At 37.2% G+C, this 19,935-nt stretch overlaps 2 protein-coding genes across 5 annotated transcripts; one reads left to right on the forward strand and one right to left on the reverse strand.

Annotated features, from left to right (window-relative positions):
• Positions 1 to 1,098: 1,098 nt before the first annotated feature.
• On the reverse strand, positions 1,099 to 7,618 carry enkd1 (enkurin domain containing 1). 3 transcript variants are annotated; one of them, XM_051903688.1, is made up of 8 exons: positions 7,473 to 7,618; positions 5,014 to 5,108; positions 4,709 to 4,936; positions 4,260 to 4,432; positions 2,363 to 2,509; positions 2,000 to 2,142; positions 1,776 to 1,912; positions 1,099 to 1,699 (listed from the first exon to the last, which is right to left on the reverse strand). In XM_051903688.1, the coding sequence occupies exons 2-8, from the start codon at positions 5,096 to 5,098 to the stop codon at positions 1,539 to 1,541; spliced, it is 1,074 nt and encodes a 357-aa protein (XP_051759648.1). In that variant the 5' UTR covers positions 5,099 to 5,108; positions 7,473 to 7,618; the 3' UTR covers positions 1,099 to 1,538. The 3 variants fall into 3 exon arrangements, with proteins under 3 accessions (XP_051759648.1, XP_051759646.1, XP_051759647.1); XM_051903687.1 differs by lacking the exon at positions 7,473 to 7,618 and adding an exon at positions 6,994 to 7,456 and having other exon boundaries at positions 1,100 to 1,699; XM_051903686.1 differs by lacking the exon at positions 7,473 to 7,618 and having other exon boundaries at positions 5,014 to 6,962.
• vdac3 (voltage-dependent anion channel 3) lies at positions 7,536 to 19,873 on the forward strand. 2 transcript variants are annotated; one of them, XM_051903690.1, is made up of 11 exons: positions 7,571 to 7,606; positions 9,580 to 9,616; positions 10,759 to 10,831; positions 13,067 to 13,138; positions 14,196 to 14,245; positions 15,873 to 16,025; positions 16,110 to 16,162; positions 16,320 to 16,547; positions 18,270 to 18,420; positions 18,509 to 18,566; positions 19,167 to 19,873. In XM_051903690.1, the coding sequence occupies exons 3-11, from the start codon at positions 10,762 to 10,764 to the stop codon at positions 19,256 to 19,258; spliced, it is 927 nt and encodes a 308-aa protein (XP_051759650.1). In that variant the 5' UTR covers positions 7,571 to 7,606; positions 9,580 to 9,616; positions 10,759 to 10,761; the 3' UTR covers positions 19,259 to 19,873. The 2 variants fall into 2 exon arrangements, with proteins under 2 accessions (XP_051759649.1, XP_051759650.1); XM_051903689.1 differs by lacking the exon at positions 9,580 to 9,616 and having other exon boundaries at positions 7,536 to 7,606.
• Positions 19,874 to 19,935: the final 62 nt, after the last annotated feature.

Here is a 19,935-nt window from a genome sequence, read left to right on the forward strand (position 1 = left end):
GTAATAATGCAATGACATTCATAAGTTTGATGCAAACATATTTGGGACACTTTATGGGTGTATTTATTTATCTGATGTACAAAGATCGTCATTATGAATTATGTGTAATGTGATATTACAATCAAAACAAGCACCACTGTCATAACGCAATACTAAAATTCATTTCAATGATGCATCAAAACTATTGAAAAGAAAGATTTGCTAATACCACACTAACAGCATTATGACTCATTTGAAGATCAGCACCTCGCCATAGTAGACATTCAACAACTGTTACTGTACATGGCAGCGGAAATACTTTTATTACAGTCTAAAAGTAAAATTCCCTCATTTACAAACAATTCTGAACTATCAAATCCACAGAATACTACGGAAACCAATTTTTCAATGAATCATGCTTTAGTAAATGAGAATTATGACATAAAATGTCAATTATTACATAAGAGGTCAAAATTCTGACATGCTAAATTGTAATTATGAGATAAACAGTAAAAATTATGAGATTAAAGTCATAATTATTACATAGTCAAAATTATAAGATAAAAAGTCAAAATTATGGTATATTAACTCATAATTATGAAATAAAGTCAAAGTTATAAGATAAAAAGTTAAAATTATGATATATTAACTCATAATTATAAAATAAAGTCAAAATTATAAGATAAATAGTCAAAATTATGGTATATTAACTCATAATTATGAAATAAAGTCAAAATTATAAGATAAAAAGTCAAAATTATGATATAGTAACTCATAATTATGAAATAAAGTAAAAATTATAAAATAAAAAGTCAAAATTATGAAATAAAAAGTAAAAATTATAAGATAAAAAGTAGAAATTATGATATAGTAACTCATAATTATTACATAAAGTCATAATTATGAGATAAAAAGGTCACAATTATGATATATTAACTCATAGTCAAAATTATGAGATTAAAAATCATATTACAGTCATAATTATGAGATAAAAAGTCAAAATTATGATATATTAACTCATAATTATGAAATAAAAAGTCAAAATTATAAGATAAAAAGTCAAAATTATAACTCATAATTATGAAATAAAGTCAAAATTATGAGATAAAAAGTCAAAATTGTGATATATTAACTAATTCAGTCAAAATTATGTGATTTAAAAAAATCACAATTATTCCGTAAAGTCATAATTATGAGATTTTAAAAAAATCTAAATAATGATATATTAATAACATTATATTATGATATATTAAAATGCCAAAAGTCAATTTACTTTTTAATCTCAAAGTTTAGATTTTTTTAACATCTCGTAATTTCTACTGTACTCTCATAATTTCAACGTTTTATCTCATAATTACGACTTTTTAATCTCATAAGTATTATTTACTAAAGCATGAATGCAGAACAATGTAATAGCAAAAAAAGAAATCAATGATTTCTCCCACTAATATGCGTAATATTTAGTCACAAATCTTTGTGTCAAGCATTCTCAGGAAACGGAAGAACTACTGCTCACTAATAAATACACAAACATAGCAGAAACAGCCTGATGCGAGTGTTCAAGAGTCGACTTTCACATAGACTTTGTCACGTGAGAAGATTTTGATGGCCTCCTCGACCTCCGAGAGCCGCTGATCGAGTCCGGCGCGTCGAGAGCGAAGGCTCAGAGTGTCGGCTTTCACCGGGAGAGACAGCAGCTCACTGACCAGAGACCTGTGAGCTACACACACACACACACACACATCAGAAATAATGACAAACTAAAGGTGAAACAGACGCTGCTGATGAAGACGTACTTTCTTTGAGGGACTGCAGGGTCTCCTGCCTCTCTCTTTCAGACATCTGCGTGTGTCCGGCAGGAATGGAGGGATCAGGAGTGTTTCTCCTCCTCTCCTCCTCTTCTTTTTTCCACTGCACCTTCCTCTGCTCCAGACTAACAAACAAAATGAGAGAATCCGGTCAATGTTCAACTCAAAACTATGCATTAGGTACGGTATGGTAGTGTAAATCAGCGACTCACTATTCTGGCACTTTGCCCTTGATGGCGCTGGGTGGGGTTTTATCTCTGAGGTTCTGTAAGGACTGAGATCTCCTCAGGTTCGTCTTCCTCGCAGCACGAGCGTTATGACTCACAAAGTCTACCGTGTGTCCTCTCACATGCATCTACACACACATAAACACGCCACAATGAGAGAGAAGTGAAGTGACGTGAAGGCCTGAGTATGGTAACCCATACTCATTTCCTGCCGGTATTGAGACTCGAACCTGTGAGACTCTCTAACCATTAGGCCACAACTGCTCCAAACATATTACAAACTCTCACGTCATACAGTAGAGGACTAATACAGTGTGTTTTATGTCTGAGGCTGATCTGAGTATGTACTTCAGTGTTGGAGTCTCCTGCAGCAGCTGTGGATGACGGTGACGGTCCGCTCTCTGAGCGGCGGAGCGGCGGTCGACCTCCAGCGCCACACTGCGAATGAGCCTTCAGGAAGTTCTGACATTCAGCTTTCTTCGAGGGGCTCATCTCCTGCACAGACACAGAGACGCAGCTTTAAAACCCTGTTTTAGTGCAACTGTTGACTGACAGGTACACAGGCAGCCCTTCACTGTTGTCTAGGGTGGATTAGTGCTTGTATTACGAGCACAAATAGTTTTCAAATGTGTCTGACAATCTCAAAGCGTTTTGGACCCTGATTGCATGTGTATTTTGCATCGTAGCATCAAACAAATCAGACAAAATTGATGTTAATAGTCAAGTGTGAACAGGGCCAGAAACACTTTATGAGGTGTAAAAGTGGCAAAATTGTCACAATCACAGTCGCTTTATTTACAGTTTTAGCAATGGAGTACTAAAAGAGTTTCCTTTATGAAATTATAGTGAAGACATTTATTACAAATATACAGTTTTAAATATCATTTATATACTATTATACTATCTTATTAATATTCTGAATTAGCTTTTATTATTATTTTTTCATTTTAAATTTAAGTAATGTTCTTATGTCCTTTTGTGTTTTTTTTAAATTCAAGTTTAATTGATTTTTTATTTCAGTTTTTGTTTTAGTAATTTCAGTACTTCAGCTTAAACTTATTTTATTTCAGTTAGTTGTCAGGGCAACATTTCTTGAGTTTCTTAAAGGATCAGTTCACTTCAGAATTCAAATTTCCTGATAATATTCTCACCCCCATGTCATCCAAGATGTTTATGTCTTTCTTTCTTCAGTTGGAAAGAAATGAAGGTTTTTGAGGAAAACATTCCAGGATTTTTCTCCATATAGTGGACTTCACTGGGGTTTAACGGGTTGAAGGTCCAAATGTCAGTTTCAGTGCAGCTTCAAAGAGCTCTACATGATCCCAGACGAGGAATAAGGGTCTTATCTAGAGAAACCATCGGCCATTTTCTAAACAAAATGAAAATGTATATACTTTTTAACCACAAATGCTCATCTTGCACTGCTCTGTGATGCTCCACGCATTACATAATCATGTTGGAAAGGTCACGTGATGTAGGCGGAAGTACTTCGGGTGGGGCGAAAAACTCCATCTCATTTTCTCCTCCAACTTCAAAATCGTCCATCATCGTTGTTTTACCTTTTTTTGTAAGGACGTTGGACTTAGTCTTTGCACGTTCGCTTTGTAAGCATTGGATCGGTACTTCTGCCTACGTCACGTGTGACCTTTCCAACGTGATTATGTAAACTAGTGCAAGACTCTTTTTTTTTTTAGAAAATGGCCAATGGTTTCTCTAGATAAGACTCTTATTCCTCGTCTGGGATCATGTAGAGCTCTTTGAAGCTGCACTGAAACTGACATTTGGACCTTCAACCCGTTGAACCCCAGTGAAGTCCACTATATGGAGAAAAATCCTGGAATGTTTTCCTCAAAAACCTTAATTTCTTTCCGACTGAAGAAAGAAAGACATAAACATCTTGGATGACATGGGGGTGAGTAAATTATCAGGAGATTTTCATTCTGAAGTGAACGAATCCTTCAAGCGTAAGTTTTTCATCATGTAAGTTTTATTTCAGCTTCATTTCAATGAACAAAAACAATTTGTAATAGTTTTAGTTTTAGTTAACAATAAGAATACTCTACAGTAGATATCTATAATACTGTATAAGGAAGAAAATTGCAAAAAAATAAATTAGGTATTCCATGTTTAGAGTCTGCAGATGTTTTGTTTCTCTGCAGCACTAATGAAAAATACCTCACTGCTACTACTGCACTTTGAAATTACCAGGGGAAGAAAGTGAAAATGTGATTTTCAACTCGCTCACCTGTAACTGGGCCATTACCCTGGAGGGGACGTCCTGATATTTTGGAGAGATCCAGAGTGCTTTAACCGGCACAGGTTTGGCATGTTCTCTCTGCGCCTCCAGCTCCCGAAACCGCTTTTGGACTTCACGGAGCTTGCGCACATTTTCTTTACCGAAGTCCCGTATGGCAGGCTCTGTCAAAGAACAACATGGAGGAGATTGAAATAACTAAGAGGAGAAGGCAGACTAAAAGAATGAGCAACATTCACTGTTTTTACTGTATTTTTGATCAAATAAATGCATCCTTGGTGAGCAGAAGAGAACCTTAATTTTGCCAAACTTTTGAATTTAAATGTATAATAAATCATTAGCTTTCTAGAAATTCAACATTCAAACATTAACTCAATTTTAGGGTGGCAGCAAAAATTCATTTACTTTCCTGATGTCAACAACATATATTCTGATCTTACTAGGTTTGGCTGGACTGGGGTTCAGCGCCACTCCCTCCAGCCTCAGCAGGTTTCCCACAACCCCCCTCTGTCCTCTCTCTAGGATGTGAACAGCGTTGGCACCGATGCGGGGTCGAGGGCTGGAGCGGGCGCTGTAGCACCCAGGGTAGAGCGCAGGGTCCGGAGCCAACGGGCCCTTCAGAAGAGGAGACGAGCCATTCTGAACGTTTCCCTCGAGCCGACCACGAGCTTCATCAGGACAACAGAGAGATCAAATGAACCATCGCACATGCAGAGCAGAGTGAACGTCACAGGCTCAGTCTTACCAGAGGATGGGCGTTTGTAATATTCTGGAAACAGCGTGGGGTCTGGAGGAATGGGACCAGAGATCGCTGACGGTCCTTCACACATACTGCTGCGGCTACAGGGGAATTTATGACAAGACTTATTATTCATCAAATGTGTGAAAACAAGTATATGCCAACAAATAAAACTGGAATACAAACTCGTTTCCCCTTATAAAGAAGAAGTTTATTCAAGTGTCCTATTAGTATACTTCTTTTAAACTAAAAATAAGACTTATTCTGACAGAAAGTGTAAGTATATTTGGCCAGTACTTGTACTCAATCATTTGACAGAGATATACTTAGAAGTAGGCTATAATTAAGCACTCTAAGTATACTTGGCTTTCAGTTGTGTTTACTCTTTTGATTGAGTAGCCTGTTAAATATTTTTTTGTTTGTTTATTTTGGCATCCAGTACAACAGATTTGTTTGAAAATGTTGATTTATAAAGAAAACAGATATGTTCCTAATTCTGAGTATGTGAATTTTTGTGTAGTCCACTGGTAGTGTGCATATGAATTTACTTAGGTACAGTTAAAGGTGTGTTTCAAGTATAAAAATGAATACCTAAATAGGAACATAGAAGTACTTGAATTGCAAAAATAATATATAAATAGTAAACTATATATATGGTGTTAAGTTCAAATTTCAAGTATACTTGCAGTATAAAACTACTAAACTAGTAGTTTACTGGGAGTAGACTTCAAAGTGTACTTTTATATAGTAAAAAATGTCCTACAAGTATTTAACTAGTAAACTATCATACCTATACGTTCACTTGTAGTATAGTTTTAGTGCAAATGAAAAATGTAGTTGTAAACTAGTGTATACTCCAAGTTTACTAATGTTTACTTCTTTACTACTGTAGTACACTAAAAAGTGGGCCAGTTTAGTACCAAGTAGTATTAAAATAGTACACTTACAAGCATACTACTAGTACATTTATATTAGTATATTTACTACTGCATGCAAAGAATACTTAAAAATATACTTGAACATTACTTAAGTGTACTTAATAAAAACTAACTTGAAGTATACTTATTTTTTTGAAAGTTTATAATTTGTCATCTTTTATTTTATTTTATTTTTCCATAGAGTGAAAAATAAACTAGTAAACTATAAATATATTAAGTTCACTTAAAGAAAACATACAAGTATACTTGCAGTATAAAACTACTAAACTACTAGTTTACTGAGAGTATACTTCAAAGTGTACTTTTATATACTACAAAAATGTGCTACAAGTATTTAACTATCAGTATACTTATAAGTTCACTTGTAGTAGGCTATAGTTTCAGCACAAATGAAAAATGTAGTTTGAGTATACTAGTGTATACTCAAAGTTTACTACTGTTTACAACTTTACTACTGTAGTACACTAAAAAGTGGGCCAGTTTAGCCCCAAGTATTCGTTTTGAAATAGTACACTTACAAGTATACTACTAGTACATTGATATTAGTATACTTACTACATAAAGTATACTTAAAAATATACTTGAACTTTACTTAATAAAATGAACTTGAAGTATACTTATTTTCTGAAAGGGTCATAATGCAGTTTGTATAAATAAAGAGTTTATAATTGATCTTTTATTTAAAATAAATTATATAAATTACTATCTTATTATATAGATTCCATTTATTATATATTTATACATTAATTATTTTATATTAATACCTGAATGCTCTTAATAATGCTCTTATCTAATGAGCAGCAGGTCAACAGGAGATTACCACACCAAAATAAACATGTATTCATTCATAACAGCTTATAGCAAGCAGGATTAATTTATATGATAATGTGCAAATTGCATTTTTACATATTTGATCACAGATTGTTGTCCTGCAGGAACTCTTACCGTTAGCTGATACACATAATACTCGATTCAGTCGCCATATTAATCTGTGTATGAACATTAACAGTATTATATATCATGAAATCGAGTTCCTGAAGAAACTTACCTTTAATAAAAACAGTCAGTTATTTGATAATTGTGCAGAAACAGCGCGGTATTAGATCTATTTTTCGGTTACACGCAGACTGATGACGCATTAACAACAAGCGCAAAGCTTCACCATGGCAACGTCTTAAAGAGACAGTAGCGGTTTTGTAACGTAAGCTTTTACTGCAAGACATTGTGCAACAAAATATTAATAAATACGCGAACAAGATTATTAGTTATTTTTATCAGTTTCATACTGCTGTTGACCGTCAATAACTATGTTTTAGATTTATGCTTATGGTCCCCATATTTTCAGCATCCGAGAAATTAAATGTGGACCCGATTCTAAAGGACTGTCTATCGATCCGTCCGGCTGTCTAAAGTGCACTAATTCATTCAGAGAGAAAGGTCAGGGTGCAAAATTCTGGGGGAAACAATAATATGTTTTCCTAGAGAAATAAGAGTGGCGAAATAAAGTTAAATATCATATACATTTACATGATCTAGGGAGAGAGGAAAACACTGCGCATGCGCGGTTCACGCGCCTCCGCTGCGTTCTCCTTCAGTGTGCCCTCTCGCGCTGTACAGTGAGTGCAGAAACACCGTCAGGCACATCGACACGGCAAAACACGGTAGGCTTTTATTAATTTGCTCTCAAAGCATGCTGCACTGAAACAGAAAAACACAAGTGTTCAAAGACTCCTTTGCATTCTTCCGAGAAATAATGAGCGCTGTTGTTATTTTGTACACACACGCGCATAAGACAGTTGATTCAGGGCCGCAGAGGCGTCATAACTCCATAATACTGATGATTATAAAATCGCTGTGTTACACACATTTACATTTTATTCCTAAAACATGCGTTCCCATACTAGACTATTACGCGCCTAATCTCTGTGGATTCATTATCTGAATAACGGACTGTGTTACGCGCGCGCGACCTTTGATGTAACATTCAGAAATTAAAAAATAAACCCGCGCGCTGAAGCAGCAAACACTGTAATTGATGCTGATCATTGATCTTTAAGATGTCAAGCTGCTCCCGTTATTCGTTATCTGGGCGTTGTGCGTGCGTGTGTCGCGTCAGTCATGCGCGGTGGTTATGCAGCCTTGAGAGCGACTTTCTTTCTTTGTGTGTTTGGTGTGTGCTGGGACGATACTGGGAATCAAAAACATGATCAAATCCACTAAAACAGCCTCAGAACGTCCATGTGTGTAAATGTGTGTGTGATGTTTGGCACACATTGAACTCATTGTGATTGTCCTCTGCCTCTGTCATTGTTTTCCTCTACATTATAAACAAGTTATTTTTGTTATTTAGGAGTTGTTAACATCTTAACGATTCTAATTAAATAATATAAAAAATTAAGATATTATTATGTTGGGCTAAAAGCTATGTTTAGGGCATTAAAAGGTCATTATGACATATAGAAATCACAGTAGCTCACTGAAGCATTAATTAGTTTCTTCTTTGGTGTGAGTAAAAAAACAAAACTGAATGTAAACATTACAGAATGGGGTTTAAAGCTGCTCAAATGAAACCGTAGCAGCTTTATGTTCTTTATGCGTAGCTTTCATAAAGAGTAGTATAATGGTGTGTATGCATGTGTGTTTGAGTGGTTTGTTACAGAATTATAGGGAAGGTGTCTAGTGTACAGATGATATTTTTACAGATATTTAGGGGTCAATGGCGTGACGGGTCGTTTTTTTTTTTTTGTCCAGAGGCCTTAATAATAATAAAAAGCAAAGATATGACATCCAAAGTATGTATGGTAGTACAACTAGATCTCTTTTATTGAATCCAATTATATTTTTTGACATATAAATGTATTTGAAAGATTTTGAAGCATCAAAAGGTCATTCGGTTTAACCGTCCAAAGGCCGATACAGCCATTTAATTTGTGATTAAAATATCTTAAAATGTAATAAATGTATATATTTTTTATTCTGGCATGATTTTATAACATCATATATCAGTGTGTAGAAGTCGTTGCTTTGTATTGAGAAAGAATGTCTGGAAAAATGAATTTCATTGATGTCATTTGGAATAACCAATATAAAGGGACCATTTTGGATCAAGTCATGTGGTCAATATCATGTGACAGGATGTGACATCATTCAGACACCTGCAAAGGACCACATGGTTATGAATCAAAGTAACTAACTCTCTTTTAACTATTTGAAAATGTCATGTTTTTTCATTCGGTACAACCGCTATAAAACATGGAAAATGTTGTAATATTTTAAAAACTTGTACTAAATATAAAATGTTTGATTGTCCTTTTGCTAGCTAGCTAGATATCAGCCTGTTAGCATTGTTTGAAAATATTGTCATTCGGTATAACCAAAATTTTGGTTAAACTAAATGACTTTTTTGGTGACAAATTTTGTCCATCTTGTAAAAAATGACAAAAACAGTGTTCATTGATTATAAAAACCACATGATCTCATTGTTAACACTTAATAAAACTTTGTTTTGTAACCAGGCCACTTTGGGGCACCATTGACTTCCATAGTAGGAAAAAAACTACTATGGAAGTCAATGGTGCCCCAAAACTGTTCAGTTTAACACATTCTTCAAAATATCTTCCTTTGTGTTCAACAGAACAAAGAAAATTATACAGGTTTGGAACAACTTGAGGGTGAGTAAATGATGACAGAATTTTCATTTTTGGGGTGAACTATCCCTTTAAATACACATTATAGCCAGAATATGATTGCATTATAAAGTTAAGCTCTTAACACAGCACACTTAAAGGGATAGTTCACCCAAAAATGAAAATTCTGTCACCATTTAGATCGCACTACACTTTTAGTTCCATTGACTTCCATTCACATGCATGCGAAAAAATAATATTTTTGCAGTAAAAACTAGTAAATTGTATATTTTTACATGTAAATACTATTTGTAATATGTTGAATTCATGTTTATAAAAAAGACGCTACAGAGTGTGAAGTCATATTACGTCCATTGCAGTGTCCGAAGACATTTTGCATGCTCAAAGTCTAGTGTGACCGCGGCTTTACTGCCTCTCGCCCTTTTGCTCCAGATTGTCATTGTGATTGTGTGTTTTTCCCATGAGCTGCACTCACTCTAATGGCCTCTGGCTGAGGATGTTCAGTGGATTTGTTCTTGATTGATGACTGTCTGGCACCAGGCTGAGACTGTGCGAGATGTGTTAGTAAATGATGAATAGCAGGTACAGCAGGTGGATTTTAAATAGGCCTTTAAAGCTGCTCTAATTTCTTGTTTGTTTTTTGATACAGCAGTGGTCCAATCAGCATGGATGAAACCACATGCAGCAGTTAGTATTCGGCTGGTCATGTGATCTCAACATGGCGACCCCCATGAGATCTAGAATAAAATGGCTTTTTTCGAACACTGATAAGAGTCGTCATCTCATGCATGCATTATTTTAAACAGATCTGATAAAAGTCCAATTTGTTGTTTCTTAAGAAAGAACTGACGATGCATCCTGGTGTCAAAGTAAAATATTTCCCATTTCATAACGCCTCGCGTCACATGAAGCAGTGGTGTCAGTTGAGTCTATTTTTAGAGTGTGTGTCTGGGGATCTGGGGGAGGGGGACACGCTTTGTAAAGATGCTGCCTCAGGGTCCCGTGATTCCCGTCACCTGCGATCTGCCCCTTTCCCAAGGGCAGATGTCACCGCAGGTTGCCATGGTGTCCCCCTCTGTCTGATCTCACTGACCCTCATTCTGTTATGTAGGGAGTCAGTGTGCCGTGGTTTATGGTGTGTGCTTGATTGTGATCTCTGATCCCAGATCATGTCTGAGAAAGGACATCAGCAGAAAGGAAGCAGTGAGACCTGCCATCACTGCAAGCCAAAGACATGCGGTGAGTGACGATAGAGAGGACGGGCCCCCAGATAGATAGATGGATAGATAGAGAGACAGGTGGATAGAAAGACAGGTAGGTAGATAGACAGACAGACAGATAGATTGTCAGATTGATAGACAGGCAGGTAGATAGATAGACAGGTAGAATGACAGATAGACAGGCAGGTAGATAGATAGACAGGTAGAATGACAGACAGACAGGTAGAAAGATGGATAGACAGGTATGTAGATAGACAGACAGGTAGGTAGGTAGATAGACAGGTAGGTAGGTAGATAGACAGACAGGTAGATAGACGGACAGATAGATAGACAGACAGACAGGTAGATAGACAGACTGGTAGGTAGGTAGATAGATAGACAGACAGACAGACAGATAGATAGATAGACAGGTAGGTAGACAGACAGACAGGTAGGTAGACAGACAGGTAGATAGACAGACTGGTAGGTAGGTAGATAGACAGACAGGTAGATAGACGAACAGATAGATAGACAGACAGACAGGTAGATAGACAGACAGATAGATAGACAGGTAGATAAACAGACAGATAGATAGACAGACAGATAGATAGACAGGTAGATAAACAGACAGACAGACAGGTAGATAGACAGGTAGGTAGACAGACAGGTAGATAGACAGGCAGACAGGTAGATTGAAAGACAGACAGGTAGATAGACAGACAGACAAGTAGATAGACAGACAGATAGATAGACAGGTAGGTAGACAGACAGATAGATAGAAAGATAGACAGACAAGTAGGTAGACAGACAGACAGACAGGTAGGTAGACAGACAGACAGGTAGATAGAAAGACAGACAGGTGGATAGACAGACAGACAAGTAGGTAGACAGACAGATAGATAGACAGGTAGGTAGACAGACAGACAGGTAGATAGAAAGACAGACAGGTGGATAGACAGACAGACAAGTAGGTAGACAGACAGGTAGATAGACAGACAGATAGATAGACAGGTAGGTAGACAGGTAGACAGACAGGTAGATAGAAAGACAGACAGGTGGATAGACAGACAGGTAGGTAGACAGACAGACAGGAAGATAGACAGACACGTAGATAGATAGACAGACAGGTGGATAGACAGACAGACAAGTAGGTAGACAGACAGATAGATAGACAGGTAGGTAGACAGACAGACAGGTAGACAGACAGGTAGATAGAAAGACAGACAGGTGGATAGACAGACAGACAGGTAGGTAGACAGACAGGTAGACAGACAGACAGGTAGACAGACAGACAGGAAGATAGACAGACACGTAAATAGACAGACAGATAGATAGACAGACAGACAGGTAGGTAGAATGACAGACAGGTAGATAGATAGACCGGTAGGTAGACAGACAGGTAGATAGATAGATAGATAGATAGATAGACAGACAGACAGACAGATAGATAGATAGATAGATAGATAGATAGATAGATAGATAGATAGATAGATAGATGACTCATCAATTATGATGTAAATACAACAAAATCACGTTTACAGTCATGTACTTACAATGCAAGTCTATGGGGCAAAATACTGTATAGCCACAACACTTTGTACATGTTAACATGATTATAGTGTGATAGAAATCACTTTACTAACCTTGTCTATGTCAGGAATTTCTTTCCAAATCCTCTCATGACCTCCAAAAGCTGGTAAACATGGTAATTTTGCACACTGCACAAGGACACCAGAGCTCTTCGCTCACAGGAATTTTGTGCAAAAGAATCAGTACAAGTATCAAAAATACAAGCTGTGCATTTTTGCTTTAAACCCACTTCAGTTGTACGTGCACCGCTGTAAACATGTTTTTTAAATGATTTTCTGTGGTAATAGACGATATACTGTGGAACTTGTAGTGAATCCAGAACTTTCCTTGTGTGTGTGAGCATAGAAACACACTGCTGTAGTTGACGGTAGTCTTACGCTGCTCATGCATCCTTTAGTGTAAGTGTGTGTTAACATGTGACATCAGCAGCTGATGCTTCTCACAGCAGTGCTGAAAATGGTAAGAGCAAACGTTGCACAACACCTGTACTAGCATGCTGCTTCCAGCGCTGTGACTGCTCCAGCCGCGTGTAGGAGACTCAACTGTTAGGAGGCGTGTGCTGCTGGTATTTGTAGACTGTTGTAAACATGTTGCACAACTTACGTGCACAATGTCACACGGCTGATGAGCTCCAAGCCACTCTAAAAACTCGGTCTAAAGTGTCTTCTTGTCTCTTTCTGTCCAGCAAACATGGCCGTCCCTCCTGCATACGCTGACCTCGGCAAATCTTCCAAAGATATCTTCAGCAAAGGATATGGTGAGTGAGTGACAAACACAAAGGATAGTTTGGAACACAAACCTATTGAGTATTAATGCAGTTAGACTTTTGCAGCTGCTCATTGTAACATGATATTAACACAACAGAATCAATACTGACCTTCTGACAGATGGATAGTGGGTTCATGTCAAGGGTTAAACGACAGGAAAGAGCTCTAGAAGGAATTGACCAACTTGTTTTCCTTCCAACTTGACATCCACATACATGAGGATGTTTTAAAAGGATCTTTATCATGCAGTCTGTAGAATTAGTTCAAATACTGATGTCTATACATTTGAGCATATAGATTAGATTGTATATGTTGCTCAAAAACATCAGTCATGATATTATAGATCAGCCAGGATTATATTTGATCATTTTAAGATGATTAACTTAATGCACTTAGTTGACTTAGATGTTTTTTATTCAATGCCAAAAGAACAAGAGGTATTGTACATAGTCACATAAGTACATTTAACATTTTAAGATTGTGAGAAGTCAGTAAGATTTGTTTTTGAAAGAACATAATACTTTTATTCATCAAGGACACATTAAATTGATCAAAAGTGACAGTAAAGATTCTATTTCAAATAAATGCTCTTCTTTTGGACTTTATATTTATCAAAGAATCATGAAAAATAAAATGTATCACAGTTTCCACAAAAATATGACTGTTTTCAACATTGATAATAATCATAAATGTTTCTTGAGCAGCAAATCATCATATTAGAATGATTTCTGAAGGATCATGTGACACTGAAGACTGGAGTAATGATGCTGAAAATTCAGCTTTGATCACTGGATATAAATTACATTTTACTATATATTCACATAGAAAACAGCTAATTAAAATTGTAATAATATTTCACAATTTTACTGTATTTTTGATCAAATAAATGCAGCCTTGGTGAGCAGAAGAGACTTCTTTCAAAAACATTAATAAATCTTACCAACTCTAAACCTTTGAATGGTAGTGTATGATGTGGATGTTTCACAGAATCACTTTTTAATTAAAAGAGACAAAACTTTTGGCTTATTTTCTCTCTCTCTGTTTCAGCCTTTGGAGTGGTTAAGCTGGACCTGAAGACCAAGTCTCAGAGTGGAGTTGTGAGTTGCTGTTTTTCTCTCTGTTTCTTCACTAACAAACTAAATACACACAAGTACTCATGGTTCATGAATGATGATCACTCGGTATCATGGTGTATGTCAAAGTATCATGGCTTTGCCATCTGATATCTTCACTGTGTGCTTTTATGTAAAAGTTATTTTCCTTGTCAATCTTGTTCACTAGATCACTTCAGAATTAAAATTTCCTGATAATTTACTCACCCTCATGTCATCCAAGATGTTCATGTCTTTCTTTCTTCAGTCGAAAAGAAATTAAGGTTTTTGAGAAACTAACATTCGAGGATTTTTCACTGGGGTTCAACGGGTTGAAGGTCAAAATTACAGTTTCAGTGCAGCTTCAAAGAGCTCTACATGATCCCAGACGAGGAATAAGAGTCTTATCTAGAGAAACAATCAGCCATTTTCTAAACAAAATGAAAAATTATATACTTTTTAACCACAAATGCTCGTCTTGCCCTGCTCTGTGATGCGCTACGCATTACATAATCACGTTGGAAAGGTCACGTGTGACGTAGGCTGAAGTACCGATCCAGTGTCTACAAAGCGAACGTGCAAAGACTAAGTCAAACGTCCTTTACAAAAAAAGGTAAAACAACAATGATGGACGATTTTAAAGTTGGAGGAGAAAATGACCTTTTCAACGTGACCTTTCCAACGTGATTACGTAATGCGTGGCGCATCACAGCCCAGACAGCAACATAGTGTGGCCCAGATCCGGCCCACATCTGGTCCGCATGTAGTCCACATCTGGGCCGACACTATGTTGCTGTCAGGGAGAGCAGTGCAAGACGAGCATTTGTGGTTAAAAAGTATATCATTTTTATTTTTTTTAGAAAATGGCCGATGGTTTCTCTAGATAAGACTCTTATTCCTCGTCTGGGATCATGTAGAGCTCTTTGAAGCTGCACTGAAACTGACATTTGGACCTTCAACCCGTTGAACCCCAGTGAAGTCCACTATAAGGAGAAAAATCCTGGAATGTTTTCCTCAAAAACCTTAATTTCTTTCCAACTGAAGAAAGAAAGACAAAAACATCTTGGATGACATGGGGGTGAGAATATTATCAGGAAATTTGAATTCTGAAGTGAACGCATCTTTAAACTTAGTTCATGTTTACTTGTGAACATCCTCTTCCTGTAAAGCAAACATCTTTCAGGCGTTCAGTGTGTTGATTCAGTGAGACTCGCAGATGTGTGTGTGTGTTTGTGGCTCCTGTATTTTTTAATTCCACATGAATCTGAATGATTGCATCTGTGTGTGTCTTTCCTAACCTGCTTCTTTCTGTCTTTCTTGCTTTCTTTATTGGATGCTGATGTCAGATGGTAAGACTGAGATGTTTTACAAGAGGATGTGAATTGGTTCAATAATGTTGAGAAGGTTTCATGTCTTGTTGCCAGTGCTATCTGTCTATCCATATAAGTTAACCGTGAAATGCACACCTTTTTAACACTACTTCCTGTTTACAAATGTCCATCAATAAAGGTAGACATCATATTATTATCCATGAATCCCTCCTCTTCCTTTCTCTCACAATTCAGCATCTCTCCCTATTGTTCTTCCTCTTTCCCTGCACCCTTTCACCTTTTGTTTTTCTTTCATTTCTCAGGAGTTTTCCACCGGCGGCTCCAGTAACACAGACACCGGAAAGGCGGCTGGAAACCTGGAGGTCAAGTACAAAGTGAAGGATCTGGGCTTGAGTTTGAACCAGAAGTGGAATACAGATAATATTCTGACAACCGAAGTGACTCTGGAAGATCAGGTGAGTCCAGGTCACCGTTTCTAACATATGCATAAACATTTTAAATAGATGTGTAATGCACTATTTGGTCTTGTTTCTGTGTAGCTGGCCCAAGGTCTGAAGCTGGGATTGGACACTTCGTTTGTGCCCAACACTGGGTATGTGAACTCTCGCAAACCACTTTGATTAATTAATTTATATTTTTTTATTCAACACTTCCCGTGTTAAAATTCATTCATTCCAATCCAGTGAAAAATGTATTACTCAGTAAACTGATCCCAGCATTCAACACTGTCATCCTTTCTCTATCTTCAGGAAGAAGAGCGCTAAGCTGAAGACGGGATATAAGCGTGATTTCATGAACGTGGGGTGTGATATAGATTTCGACCTGGCTGGTCCCACGGTTCATGCTGCAGCGGTTCTAGGTTATGAAGGATGGCTGGCCGGTTATCAGATGGCCTTTGACACGGCCAAGTCCAAACTCGCCCAGAACAACTTTGCTTTGGGCTACAAGGCGGGAGACTTCCAGCTACACACCAATGTGTGAGGAAACACTAGACCAACACTTCACATTCAAAACACCACTGATATATCATTATTTACTCACCTTCATATCCTTCCAAACCCAAATGACACAAAGAGGAGAAGTCAGGATGTCCAGACAGTGATCAAGGGCAGTCAATCTTCAAAATGACAACACCATAAAGATACATGCTAATAGGGATTAGGGAAGTGCTTAAACATGTTAAAGTCCTTATTATTAAAACATGATAAAAACAAGTCAAACTGTGCTAGCATCATGTTAACAACATATTAAATTGTGCTAACATCGCCTAGCTACATGCTAAAACGTGCTAAGAACATGCTAACATCATGCTAACGCCATGTTAACCATGTTAGCACAATGTCAAACATTAGCATCTTGCTCAAAACATGCTAGCAAAATGCCATTTGTGTTAGCATAATGCTAACAAGATGCTAATCGTGTTTACATTATGCTAACAACATGTTAATTTGTGCTTAATTCGGAAACGCATGCTATTACTCATACCTTTATCATATCTTTCTATGGCAAAAATAGTAAGAGTAGTATGCTAGTATGCAGTTCCGAACTCAGCACGTTAGCACTGTGCTCCAAAATGACTAAAAGTACCATTAAATTACCAGATACATGCTAATAGCGATTAGCTAAGTGTTAAAACATGTTAAAATCCTTATTATTAAAACATGATAAAACAAGTCACAATGTACTAACATCATTTAACAACATACTAAATCATGTTAGCGTTGCCTAGCTATGTGCTAAAACATGTTAAGAACATGTTAACATATTCTAGTGAAGCATTAAATATGCTAGCAGCATGCTAACGCCATGTTAACCATGTTAAACATTAGCATCGTGTTAATCATGGTAGCATAATGTTAACAACATGATAATCGTGTTAGCATGATGATAACAACATGATAATTGTGTTAGCATGATGCTAACAACATGCTAATTTTGTTAGCATTATGCTAACAGCATGCTAATTGTGTTAGTATTATGTTAACAACATGTTAATATTTGCTGAATTCGGAACCACATACTTAGTACTCGTACTACCTTTATATTTTTCTATGACAGAAATAGTAAGAGTAGTATGCTAGTATGAACTCAACACGTGTTAGCACCATGCTAGCAACATGTTAAATGTGTTAGTATCATTATAGCAACATGCTAATCATGTTAGCATCTTGTTAACACCTATATCCCTTTCAGAATATCATAGGCTGTGTTCAGATTGCAGGCAAATCAGATTAACCTTTATTTAACCAGGTAAGTCAATTGAGAACCAGTTTTCACTTACAATGACGACCTGTCACATGTCGTGTTAAAGGTGACGCAAAAGACAATTTGAAATCTGATTTGAGCAGCCAGACTAAGGGGCCGTTTACACGACGTTTTCAACTAAAAACGTTTTTATGCATTTTGGCCGCTAATTTACACGACAGTAGTGTTTTGTGCAAACGGTGACGTCATGCGTATAACAAGTTCATTCCATATGTGTGTAGCGTTTCTTCGCAAAGTGACATTGCCATCTACTGGCCTGTCAGCAGAATACAGCATTTTTAATCATTTTCGCGGATCAGTGTGAACGTGGATCATTTTGACAACGGTGTAGTCTGTACGTGAAAAATGCAAAGAAAAAACGTTTCTGTGTTTAGTACATCGTTGTACTAGTCTTCTGAAAGTAATTGTGTTCTTCTGTGTGCGTCATGTTGCAGTAATGATGGTACGGAGTTCGGCGGCTCCATCTATCAGAAGGTTAATGATCAGTTGGAGACGGCGGTGAATCTGGCCTGGACCGCAGGCAGTAACAACACACGCTTTGGCATCGCTGCTAAATACCAGCTAGACAAAGAGTCCTCCATCTCTGTGAGTCTACAGAACGCCATCCTGTTACTGTCCTTCTAAAACTGACAAATATTACTGACGCTTGATGCCAATGTGTGTCTCTCTTCAGGCCAAAGTGAATAACGCTAGTCTGGTTGGAGTAGGATACACACAGAGCCTCCGGCCAGGTAACCAAACACCTATGTGATTTAAAATCAGGCATTAAAGAGGCCATATTATGCCCTTTTATAAAGTCTTGATGTTGTTTTTGGGCTCTACTAGAATAGGTTAGCATGCATTATTTTCCCCATATTCCCCATTCTCCAAGCTCCTCTCTTCCCAGCCTGTCAGTAACGCTCTGTTTAGTTCCTGTCTCTATGAAGCCCCTCCTTCTGAAAAGCACAATGTGCTCTGATTGGTCGACTGGAGCAGTGTGTTGTGATTGGTCAAGTGCTTCGAGTGTGTTTGGGAAATGTCCCACCCCTTACCAATTTCAACACACTACTAACTAACTCAACCAGGTCCCGCCCCTTTATTCTGCGTATTAATTATTTAAATGAGGAATATTGTGACTTGTTTGTTCCTGGAAGAAAACTCAAGACTACAATGGAGGCGTTTCAGGGAGTTCATAAACCGTAACACTGATACAGAGAATAACTTCCGCTGGAGAACTTTTTCACGCTAAAACAGCAACATTACTAAAGAGAGTTGTAAAAAGCACAATTGGTCCTCTTTAAATCTTTAATAAGTGCCAATGAAGCATAATAATTGTCTTGTATCTTCTGCAGGTGTGAAGCTCACTCTATCTGCTCTGATCGACGCCAAGAACTTCAACGCCGGAGGACACAAGGTGGGCATGGGCTTCGAGCTGGAGGTGTAACGACGGACGGACGAAAGCAGAGAGGCATCAGTAGAAAGGAAAGAAACACCAGGGAGCTGACAGCACGACTTCTGCACCTGCAAACACACACTTTTCCCCTGTAATTCCTGATTAACTAATCTGGCCTCAAACCCTGTAGACCCTCAACTAATGAGAAACAGGATCATCAGTCACATGATTTCTGTCCACACCAATCCAAACTCACTATGTGACAACATATCAGCAATTATTAATGTTACACATGTGGCACCGTTTCTTTTGTTTTTAAATTGAACTAGCTAAGTATCCTGATGATTGTTTTTGGTTTCTGAACAGTCCTGATGTGTATGTTGTGCTCATAGTTCATGGGATTAATGGTACTCTCTGAATGTCAAGCCCCTCTCACTCACGTTTGTCCAGTTTCTTCATAACATTCATTGCCAAACGCATAATATTTTATCACACAAGTGGGTTGTCTATGTTTGTGGGCTGGAGTTATTAGAGGACGGTCCATTGACCTTCTCTGTATTTGTTTTTATTTCCATAAAAAAAAAACTGATTTATGTTAAAAGCAGAGGACTAGAAGAAGAAACTGGTGTTGTGGAACTCAATAAAGAGAAATACTGACTGAATGAACTTAATTCTCATTTGCTTTTTATCCTTTTTAGAAGTATTAAAAAATATTTAAAATTAAATTA

The sequence above is a fragment of the Ctenopharyngodon idella genome, chromosome 8, assembly GCF_019924925.1.
Source record: "Ctenopharyngodon idella isolate HZGC_01 chromosome 8, HZGC01, whole genome shotgun sequence".
Lineage (NCBI taxonomy): Eukaryota > Metazoa > Chordata > Actinopteri > Cypriniformes > Xenocyprididae > Ctenopharyngodon > Ctenopharyngodon idella.

Coding starts and splice junctions, on each gene's coding strand:
- enkd1 (XM_051903686.1), bottom strand. CDS start 5,143: ATGAATAATAAGTCTTGTCATAAATTCCCCTGTAGCCGCAGCAGTATG. Junction 4,433..4,708: donor CCCCAGTCCAGCCAAACCTA/GTAAGATCAGAA, acceptor GTTCTTTGACAG/AGCCTGCCATACGGGACTTC. Junction 1,700..1,775: donor CCTGCAGTCCCTCAAAGAAA/GTACGTCTTCAT, acceptor GTGTGTGTGTAG/CTCACAGGTCTCTGGTCAGT.
- vdac3 (XM_051903689.1), top strand. CDS start 10,762: ATGTCTGAGAAAGGACATCAGCAGAAAGGAAGCAGTGAGACCTGCCAT. Junction 10,832..13,066: donor CTGCAAGCCAAAGACATGCG/GTGAGTGACGAT, acceptor CTTTCTGTCCAG/CAAACATGGCCGTCCCTCCT. Junction 16,548..18,269: donor TTCCAGCTACACACCAATGT/GTGAGGAAACAC, acceptor GTCATGTTGCAG/TAATGATGGTACGGAGTTCG.